This window comes from Myxocyprinus asiaticus, chromosome 24, assembly GCF_019703515.2.
Source record: "Myxocyprinus asiaticus isolate MX2 ecotype Aquarium Trade chromosome 24, UBuf_Myxa_2, whole genome shotgun sequence".
In the NCBI taxonomy this organism is placed as follows: Eukaryota; Metazoa; Chordata; class Actinopteri; order Cypriniformes; family Catostomidae; genus Myxocyprinus; species Myxocyprinus asiaticus.
In genome coordinates, this window is record NC_059367.1 from 26,995,204 (window position 1) to 27,006,534 (window position 11,331).

Here is an 11,331-nt window from a genome sequence, read left to right on the forward strand (position 1 = left end):
TCCTTACTACCTGGCAGATATGATTAAAATAGGTGTCCTGACAAATCACACCTGTCTCACCTGTGATTGACTGGTTGACTGACATGCCTTTGAAGGGCATGGTGAAAATGTAATATGTAAACTACTACCAAATGAAATATGTAAAACTGTGTAACTAAGCTCCACTTCGGTCAAGTAAAAAAAAGTTATGGATGTTATTTTTTGCATTGCAGATATTGATGAGTGCGCGCAAGTGCCCAGCCCTTGTGCTTTTCAGTGCCGTAATGTTCCGGGCAGTTTTCGCTGCCTGTGCCCACCTGGAACTGTCCTCCTGGGTGATGGTCGCTCTTGTGCTGGGCTTGAGAGAGGGCAAATCTTTACCAATAGCACCCGGATAAAAGCCAGGCTGCGCCCCCAGCTTGTCTCTACCCTAGAGCGACCCTACCTCACTCGCCTCTCAGTTCATCCAGAGCACTTAGGATCTTCACGTCGTCCCAGGCATGAATGCCCAGTTGGGTATACTAGCAAGGATGGCACTTGCGTAGGTGTGTAACATTAAACTGTCTTGTAGCTTCATGCCATTAGGCCTGCATGTGCTGTTGTTGTAATATTTGCTGGTGAAAGATAATTATATATAATTGTGTACAGAATACATACTGTGTATGTATAATAATTTAATAACTAGGGTTGTTAAAATTAACACAATAATTTAGTACAATGAATTATAAAAAGAATATGATAGAAAATGTAATCATGGCAACTGACCCATACGCACATTTGGTAATGATCCGTTTTCTTTCCAACCATCGGAGCAATATGACTTTGAATCACCTAAATGCAAAGCATGTTTTTGCAGGTCTCCAACAATAGCTCACACCTAAACCACAAGAGCAAGCACAGAATAAGCAAGAACCCACTTACACAGGACTCTGATAATACAGCAAGACGTGAAACAACAGCCAAGGATCCTCTGCATATCAACAGACTGACAATTAAAAAAAGAGTGCAGATGGAATGCAAGAATGCATTCAGTGTGAATGCACATAAGCGTACCTCAGAGAGATTGACAAACTCAATTGTAAAATGAATTGCTAAGGACTGCAGGCCAGTGATAGGTTTATGTTCAATGATACTGAAATAAAACAAACAAAATATTGACATCTAAAGTCACTTGTCTGTAATGTCTATTCAATGCTGCCACAATATGTAGTATCATCATTTGGGGTCATGTTTTTAAATTGATTGACAGCCCAAAGAATTACATTCAAATCTGTTGTTTAAGCTTAACTAACATTTCAACAAAACATTCTTTTTCTTCTTTAAAGATATCGATGAGTGTGCCTTTAGAAAGCCTTGCCAACATGAGTGCAAAAACACTATAGGAAGCTACCAGTGCACCTGCCCTCCAGGTTACCAACTATCATCCAACGGCCGAACCTGCAAAGGTGAATCTTCTCTACATTTTATACTACAGTTATTGATAAACAGGCGGTCACACTAGTCTTTGAGCACGCAAAACTTTTTCAGACAACGGAAAGGACAAGAATATGATGTCATGCGGGAGGGCTTCTGGTTTTAGTAAATAATACAACACAAATAACAAATATTTTTTATATATATATACACACACACACACACACTACCGGTCAAAAGTTTTGAAACACTTGACTGAAATGTTTCTCATGATCTTAAAAATCTTTTGATCTGAAGGCGTATGCTTAAATGTTTGAAATTAGTTTTGTAGACAAAAATATAATTGTGCCACCATATTAATTTATTTCATTATAAAACTAAAATTTAATAAAAATTAAAACGTTTTTGAAATTGATGACTTGGACCAAATAATAAAGAAAAACAGCCAATAAGTGCCCAACATAGATGGGAACTCCTTCAATACTGTTTAAAAAGCATCCCAGGGTGATACCTCAAGAAGTAAGTTGAGAAAATGACAAGAGTACATGTCTGAAAATTCTAGGCAAAGGGTGACTACTTTGAAGATGCTAAAATATAACACAGTTTTGATTTATTTTGGATTTTGTTTAGTCACAACACAATTCCCATAGTTCCATTTATGTTATTCCATAGTTTTGATGACTTTACTATTATTCTAAAATGTGAAGGAAAAAACATTATAATAAAGAATGAGTGTTTCAAAACCTTTGACCGGTAGTGTATGTGTGTATGTATGTATGTATTATACACACTGATGATCCAAAACATTATGACCACCTGCCTAATATGCTGTTGGTCCTCTGCGTGCCGCAAAACAGCGCCGACCCGCCGAGGCATGGACTCTACAAGACCCCTGAATGAGTCCTGTGGTATCTGGCACCAAAACATTAGCAGCAGATCCTTCAAGTCCTGTAAGTTGCGAGGTGGAGCCACCATGGATTGGACTTGTTGGTCCAGCACATCCCACAGATGCTCAATCGGATTGAGATCTGGGGAATTTGGAGGCCAGGGCAACACCATGAACTCTTCATCATGTTCCTCAAACCATTCCCAAAAATGTCTCCGGTGTGACAGGGTGCATTATCCTGCTGAAAGAGGCCACTGCCATCAGGGAATACCATTGCCATGAAGGGGTGTACCTGGTCTGCAACGATCTTTAGGTAGGTGGCACATGTCAAATTGACGTCCACGTGAATGGCCGGACCCCGGGTTTCCCAGCAGAACATTGCCCAAAGCATCACACTCCCTCCACCGGCTTGTTGTCTTCCCACAGTGCATCCTGGTGCCATCACTTCCCCAGGTAAACGGCGCACACGTACATGGCCGTCCACGTGATGTAAAAGAAAATGAGACGCATCGGACCAGGCGAACTTCTTCCGCTGCTCCAAGGACTAGTTCCAACTTTCGCCCGTGGACAGTGGTCACCATGGGCACTCTGACCGGTCTGCGGCTACGCAGCCCCATACGCAGCAGGGTGCGATGCACTGTGTGTTGTGACACATTCCTCCCATAACCATCATTCAAATTTTCTGTGACTTTTGGCACAATAGACCTTCTGTCGGTTCGGACAAGACGGGATAGCCTTCGTAGCCCTCACTGAGCCTTGGGCGCCCAACACCCTGTCACTGGTTTGTGGCTTGTCCCTTCTCAGACCACTGTCAGTAGGTACTCACCACTGCTCTGACCCAGTCGTCTTGCCATAACAATTTGGCCCTTGTCAAAGTCGCTCAGGTCTTTACTCCTGCCCATTTCTCCTGCATTCAACACGTTGACTACGAGAACTGATTGTTCGCTTAACATCTAATCTAACCAGACCTTGACATGTGGCCTTGTTAGGAGATGATCAATGTTATTCATATTCACCTGTGAGTGGTCATAATGTTTTGCTCATCAGTGTATATATATATTATATAAATACGGATATTGTCTACTTACTTTCCTGCATCAATAAAAAATCTTCGAATCTTTGAAATATATTTCTTTGTATTGAGCCAAGAGGTCAGTGTGTGATGTTTTGATCTTCTATTGGTCACGTGTCCTCTAGTCATCTGGATTCGCAGGTCAGAGTTCACCAAACTTGAACTTTCGTCCACTGCGGAACACAGTATTTCTTGGCTTTTCCGGTCTCCCACGTTCGGATTCATTTAAATAGGAGTGAATGGAGCATGAAGTCCAGTGTGACTGGGGCTTGCTGCCAAAAGCTCAGATACATACTCCTGTTGATAAATACTTTTTCATGTTAAAAAAGTCTGAAAATCACATTTTCTTGTAGACATTGATGAGTGTACTGTACAAGGAGTCCAGTGTGGATCAAATCAAATGTGCTTTAACACACGAGGGGGTTACCAGTGTCTTGACATACCCTGCCCAGCCAGCTACCACAGAGGACGCAGCCCAGGGTAAGATCCATTTGTAATGTAGAGAAAGATGGGGAAAGATGGCCCCTTTAAGAACAATGTCAATTTATTTTAAAATTGCAACATATTTAGATATAGGTTTCGCATGAACAGGATGATGACGCAGAAAATGTGGAGTAGAAAGCGGCACTTGACGCCCTGAAGCGAACCATGTGAATTCCATATCCAAAGTGGATAGCCACAGCCTGCCGGACAATTTATTTTTGTGTAGAGGATAAGGGTTTAAGAGATTTAATACACATTGCAATGAATATGCAACCTATGGGGACCAGTTCTTTAAAACCACCTGCCTAATATTGTGTAGGTCCCCCTTGTGCCGCTAAAACAGCGCCAACCCACATCTCAGAATAGCATTCTGAGATGATATTCTTTTCACCACAATTGTACAGAGCGGTTATCCGAGTTACCGTAGACTTTGTCAGTTTCAACCAGTCTGGCCATTCTCCTCTGAACTCTCACATCATCAAGACGTTTCCATCCGCAGAACTGCCCCTCACTGGATGTTTTTTGTTTTTGGCACCATTCTGAGTTGGAGATCAGCAATTGCAGAAATACTCAAACCAGCCCACCTGGCACCAACAATCATGCCGCGGTCCAAATTATTGATCACATTTTTCCCCATTCTGATGGTTGATGTAAACATTAGCTGAAGCTCCTGACCTGTATCTGCATGATTTTATGCACTGCACTGCTGCCAGTTGGCTGATTAGATAATAGCATGGATGATTGTTGGTGCCAGAGGGGCTGGTTTGAGTATTTTTGTAACTGCTGATCTCCTGGGATTTTCACGCACAACAGTCTCTAGAATTTACTCCAAATGTTGCCAAAAAGAAAAAACATCCAGTGAGGGGCAGTTCTGTGGATGAAAATGCCTTGTTGATGAGAGAGCACAACAGAGAATGGCCAGACTGGTTCGAACTGACAAAGTCTATGGTAACTCAGATAATCGCTCTGTACAATTGTGGTGAGAAGAATAGTATCTCAGAATGCTATTCTGAGATGCGGGTTGGCGCTGTTTTGGCAGCATGAGGGGGACCTATACAATATTAGGCAGGTGGTTTTAATGTTGTGGCTCATCAGTGTAAATATGATTTAGTTGTCAGAGAATTTTTATTTAATTGTTTTATCCTGAAAGGGGGCAATCTTAGAAGATGAGCCTTGTTCCCAGTTGTCATCTGATTTTTACAGAATTTATAATATACATCTGATATAATTTTGAATAATGTATTTTTGTGAGGGGCCTGGGTAGCTCAGCAAGTATTGACGCTGACTACCACCCCTGGAGTCGCAAGTTCAAATCCAGGGTGTGCTGAGTGACTCCAGCCAGGTCCCCTAAGCAACCAAATTGGCCCGGTTGCTAGGGAGGGTAGAGTCACATGGGGTAACCTCCTCATGGTCGCGATTAAGTGGTTCTAGCTCTCAGTAGGGTGCGTGGTAAGTTGTGCGTGGATCGCAGATAGTAGCATGAGCCTCCACGTGCTTTGAGTCTCCGCGGTGTCATGCACAGCAAGCCAAGGGATAAGATGTGCGGATTAATGTCTCAGAAGCGGAGGCACCTGAAACTTGTCCTGTGAGTAACCATGCCACCACGACGACCTAGTAAGTAGTGGGAATTGGGCATTCCAAAATTGGGGAGAAAAGGGGATAAAAAATATATTTTTGTCAAATAATGTACATCACTAACTCATATATTCTATGCTATAGTGTATTTTTTACAAATAAGTTGCATAATTGAATGACTGAATAATGACAGACAAATAAAAAACAGATTAATCTCTAAGGTAACCTTATTCTATGAATAATATAATGTACATGACTATTAATATATACATATTTTGACACCTATACTTTTAACTGAAGCGATGTCATAATATTAATTCTGTGAATTCAGATTGAATTCCACTCAACTTGTCAATAGGTTTTAATGATTAGTGAAGATGTTTGAAATGTACATGGAATTACAAAACAGTTACCTCTTGAATTATAATAATTAATACATTAAATAATATTAAAAACACCAGCAACAATGTGCCACTGGAGGCCTTCTGCCCCAATTCTGAGGGGGCATTTTACCCCAAGGGTCAGACTTTACCTTTTCACTTCAAAATAAAAAGAATATTTTTTTACTCAATAAATCTGAATACGTTACTGTGTCCGCAAATTCCCCATTAACAAACAGACATGAAAACTCTTAATTATAAACATAACAAAGTGTCACGAACCACTATGTTCCAATGACACCTGTTTTGATGGAATAAATCTCAAAAATGTTAATGTTCAAAACAGAAGATTAAATGTCAAGATTAAGAAGAGTGCTGCCATTTAATAAATGTGTTGAGAGAAGATTTAGTCCCATTTATGGTCGAGAGAAAAAAGTTAAAGGGATAGTTCACGCAAAAAATTATATTCTTTCATCATTTACTCACCCTAATGCCATCCCAGATGTGTATGACTTTCTGATATTTCAGCTCTGTAGGTCCTTACAATTCAAGTGAATGGTGACCATAACTTTGAAGGTCCAAAAATCACATAATGGCAGCATAAAAGTAATCCATATGACTCCAGTGGTTCAGTACATGTACATGAAGCAATGCTATGACTTTGGGTGAGAAACAGATACATTTTCAATCCTTTTTTACAATAAATCTCCACTTTACCTTTCTGAATGTAAAAGTAAAATTGGTTTTTATAGTTTAGATTTATAGTAAAAAAGTCTTTAAATATTGATCTGTTTCTCACCCAGACATATTATATTGCTTCTGAATATATAGATTTAACCACTGGGGTCATGTGGATAACTTTTATACTGCCTTTATGTGTTTGTTTTTTTTGTTTTTTTTTTAGCTTAAAGTCTGGTCACCATTCACTTGCATTGTATGGACCTACAGAGCTGAAATATTCTTCTAAAAATTGTATTTTCCCTTTTTAAAAAAATAGCCAATAGGCTTTAGTTTTGTGGCAGCCATGAACAATGCTTTGCTACATGCTAGTCAGTTGCAGAAGAAATTAGGGAGAAATTTGACTGGACAAGCATTTAACATTTTTAAATGTAAATTTTAGGGGTCTTAAAACTTTACTTAAACCTTAAATTTTTTAGGTCTTAAACCTTTAAAATTGTAATAGATACGTATATATTAGAGCTGTCAAAAATAACCTGCTAATGCAAGTGGTTAATTGTTCTTAATCACGATTAATGCAATTTTTACATTAGATTCTGACACTTTATTCAGCTCCATGTGAGTGCTGAACACTGGTTGGAATAGGGCGGAACCTTTGCAATGTGTTCGCCAGGGCCATTACACTGTACACACCAGAAACACACAACAGCGATTCTGTTTCAATGATTAAGAGATGGAGAAAGGACCTCTTACAAAACAAACCCAGATGGAACTTGTGAGAAAAATAAAGTACTTTGTGTCCTTTTGTTTGTCGTAATTTTATCACAGAAGCATGTCAAATCTTAACTATCACCTACAAGCTGAACACGATATTTGGCACTGATGAGTGAGCTTGTTGGAGTTCTCCCATAGAGGGTCTGTCGATGCTCCATTTTAAATGTTCATATAATTGTAACTTTGTATCCGTTGCCGCTGAGCTTTCAACCGTCAGTTAATGGTTAGCAGACAATTTGTAAGAAAGTATCATTACGTGGGCACTGGGCAGTGCCAGCGCTAACAGCAAAACAAGACATTGGTTGTTTTAAGAATTGCATACAACCATACTAGTCTCACTATTTCTGTTCTACATAGATATGACAGAAGCAATTGGAGTAGTATGGGTAGCATGCTATTCCGGACGCAGTCACTGTCAGCAGTGCTTTTCATGTGGAGTAGAAAGCGGCACTTGACGCCCTGAAGCGAACCATGTGAATTCCATATCCAAAGTGGATAGCCACAGCCTGCCGGCCAATTTATTTTTGTGTAGAGTTTATAAGGGTTTAAGAGATTTAATACACATTGCAATGAATATGCAACCTATGGGGACCAGTTCTTTAAATTAGTCAACCTCCCACTTGTTTAATGTTACTTGCATTGGTGCTATTTAGAGCATTTCTATCTTTATACTGTGTAAGACTTTGGAAAATATTAATAAAACATTGTTACATTTTGTTTTGTTTCCTAAGAAGGAAATAAATGCCTTTTGACAGGAAAACAAAGTGTGTATATATATTCTCAAAATCTGATTAATCACGATTAACTATGAAAAATAAGTGTCATGATTAATCATGATTACAAATTTAAATCAACTGACAGCACTAATTTATATCAAACAGCCAAAACTTTTACACATCTGTAATATATATCTGCTCTCATGCTCTGACCACAGTACCTGCTACAGACCTTGCACTCCCAGACTGGACTGTGCCACCGTTAGCTCTCCTCCTCTTCTCCAGTACAAGCTCCTCACTCTTCCGCGAGGTATACCTGCTCACCACAATGTGGCCCGTTTGTCAGCTTTCTCTGAGTCTGGCGTTCTCCAAGGCCACACATCCTTCACTGTCCTGGAGCAAGGAGGAGACACTGGAGAGAGGCCATTTGGGATCAAAGATGAAGCAGGAAGAGGCATTATCTTCACTGTAATGCCTTTAGATCTGCCTGGCCTGGTGCGACTTCGGGTACAAGCCACTACTCTGTCAGGCCAGGGGCGCATAACCTACCAGAGTATTTTTATAATCTATATCTCCATTTCCAAATACCCCTACTGAGTATTCATTCAAGACTGCAAAGGGGCCACAAACCTCGGAGAACAGCCCTGTATGTACTGTTGCTTTTTGGGCCATAGGAGAAGCATTAGTAAATTAACTTAATTGCCACCTATTTATGTGCCCTCTTGTAGTTGGACAGACAACACTAACTATGAATGTTAACTATGGCAGTGTGCAACATCAAAGTGTGTGTTTGGACAAACATTCAAAGCCAAGACCTATCAATGGCATATTGTATCATGTCCAAATCGTAAAGTCTTTGGATTACAATACTGTCACTCATTTTTTCAGAATGTTGGTTTATTGAATTATCATTAAGGTAATAAATACCCTGCACCTTTTACTCTTTGAAAGTATTGTAGTATTTTTTTAAATCTGTCTTGCCTGGGCTGTTTTTTTTTCTTTTTCTTTTTCTGTAGCGCAACTATTTTTGGTGCTTCAATAGACATTTTCAGGATCCACTCAGTAGTACATATTTTGGAAAAACAATGAACCCTAAACATTAAAAAAATAAAAAGAATAATAAAAAAAAATAAAAAACATTCAAAAAACGGAAACAGATGGTTCCTAATATGGGGCCAGATAACTTTTTTTTTCTTCGCTTTTTGATGAGGCTTCAGTTTTAGAAAGTTTCAACATGAACTGATCACCAGCAAATTCTACCTTAATTTAAAATTAATGACATGTAATTTTTGCAATATTCTTATGTTGTATTGATATATTCATGTACATTGAGTGTAATCTCAGAGTGTGTGTGTGTGTGTGTGTGTGTGTGTGTGTGTGTGTGTGCCACTGCAAGCATGTGTATGTGAACAAAAGATATGGTTGTGCTTTGACTGTTTATGACTCCTTGAAAATGAAATGTAGATTATTACAAATGTCTTAATATTTTTTTCATATTTAATCTAGCACACACCTTTTGCTTTGCAAGTTGCTTCAAACCTGTAGGACTTTCTTTTTTTGAACACAAAAAATGTTAGGCGGAATGTTAGCTTCAGTCACCATTCACTTTCATTGTATGAAAAATGATGCAATGAATGTGACTGGTGACTGAAGTTAACAGAAAGAAAGTCATCAGGGTGTGAATGACAGAATGTTCAGAAACTGTACATGCTGCATTTACTATTGGAAAAGAGTATGAGGAAGTGATGTAACATAAAAACTAGTGCGGTGCGGTTGTGTGGATTATTTTCTGTGTGCCTGTGTTAATATCCCAGTTCATGGGGGCCTGGGTAGCTCACCAAGCAAAGATCCTGACTACCACACCTGGAGTCACAAGTTCAAATCCATGGCATGCTGAGTGACTCCAGTCAGGCTTCCTAAGCAACCAGTTGGCCTGGTTGCTAGGGTGGGTAGAGTCACGTTGGATTAACCTCCTCGTGGTCGCTATAATGTTGCTCTACCTCTTGGTGGGGCGAGTGGTGAGTTGTGCATGGATGCCGCGGAGAATAATGTGAAGCCTCCACATGCGCTACGTCTCCACGGTAACACGCTCAACAAGCCACGTGATAAGATGCGTGGATTGACGGTCTCAGGCAGCTGAGATTTTCCTCCACCACCCGGATTGAGGCGAGTCACAATGCCACCATGAGGACCTAGAGCATATTGGGAATTGGGCATTCTTATAGGCCTACTTTGTGAAGCCTTAGAATCCAAGCTGAGGATCATAATAACAGCATGGAAACAAAAAATACATTTCTTGAAAGATGCATCTCCACTATTTTGGTCTTAAAATGTGGTATTTGGACTTTTTATTATTGCACTATTGCAAGAAAAAAATTACAGTTTAAGATACCGTTTTTATCGATCGATTTTACACATTTCTCCATACTCAGGTCACTGCTCTCAAAACAATTAACATAGCCATCTGAACACTTTGTAGTGGTGCTAAACAGATTGCAAATGTTATTTTTGATTTTCATAATTTTCTTGAAACATTTCACACAAATTTCTTTGCTCCAAGATTCATTCTTTCAAAACAGTTAACATAGACGACCAAATTAAAGTCATATATTCAAATGCACGTCAGGTTGCCAAATCCGTTCATATTGATATCTGCTGTGTTAGTAATGCACACAGCAAAGAACATGCAATTTACTAAATGTTTCACACAACTATCAAGACTTCCATCTATAAAAGTTGTCAAATATGAAAATTCAGAGCAAACAAACAATGAGGAATTACAAAATGAAGAAGAGGTGCAAACTGAGAAGAGGTAGAATGGGTAAAGCAGGGTGAAAGAGTAAAGATTATCTGATTATCTCAAATTATCTGAGAGTCCCTCTAATTGATCATGTATTGAATCACGGTCTCTCTGAGACAAACAGTGTTCGGCCTAATGTAAACAAATGTACAGTGACTTCAATCTTAACAAAAAGAAGAGGGGGGAATGGCATTGGTCTGTGTGATGGGGAGGAGGGCGTGGCCGGGCCGTGAGGGTGCACGAGAGAGAGATAAAAGAGAGCCGGAGATGCCAGTTCGAGAGAGAGACACACGCGGCCGGTGTGTGTGTGTGTGTGTGTTTGTGCGTGTTTGTTTTTATGTTGTTTTAAGTTCAGTTTCGTCATTAAAGTTACAGTATGTTGACTGTTCTGCCGGTTCCCGCCTCCTCCTTGCCCACCCTGAACCCGTTACAGTCTGGATGCCACAATCAATGTCCACAATTACTGTACTATGTGTGCTCACAGTGCTGTCTTACGTAGGTCCATACAATATTGCAAGACTGCTATTTTTTATTTATTTTTTATTACAGAGGAAGAGCAGCAACAACAAGAAATG

At 39.7% G+C, this 11,331-nt stretch overlaps 1 protein-coding gene across 1 annotated transcript in view; it reads left to right on the top strand.

The window, feature by feature from the left end:
• The window catches only part of hmcn2 (hemicentin 2), a 110,165-nt gene extending 98,973 nt beyond the window's left edge, over positions 1–11,192 (top strand). The window contains exons 78-81 of the mRNA XM_051654029.1: positions 213–524; positions 1,305–1,424; positions 3,704–3,830; positions 8,175–11,192. Of these exons, the coding sequence (XP_051509989.1) occupies positions 213–524; positions 1,305–1,424; positions 3,704–3,830; positions 8,175–8,553 (938 nt within the window). The 3' untranslated portion in view covers positions 8,554–11,192. The remainder of the gene's footprint in view (positions 1–212; positions 525–1,304; positions 1,425–3,703; positions 3,831–8,174) is intronic.
• The last annotated feature ends 139 nt before the right edge of the window (positions 11,193–11,331 follow it).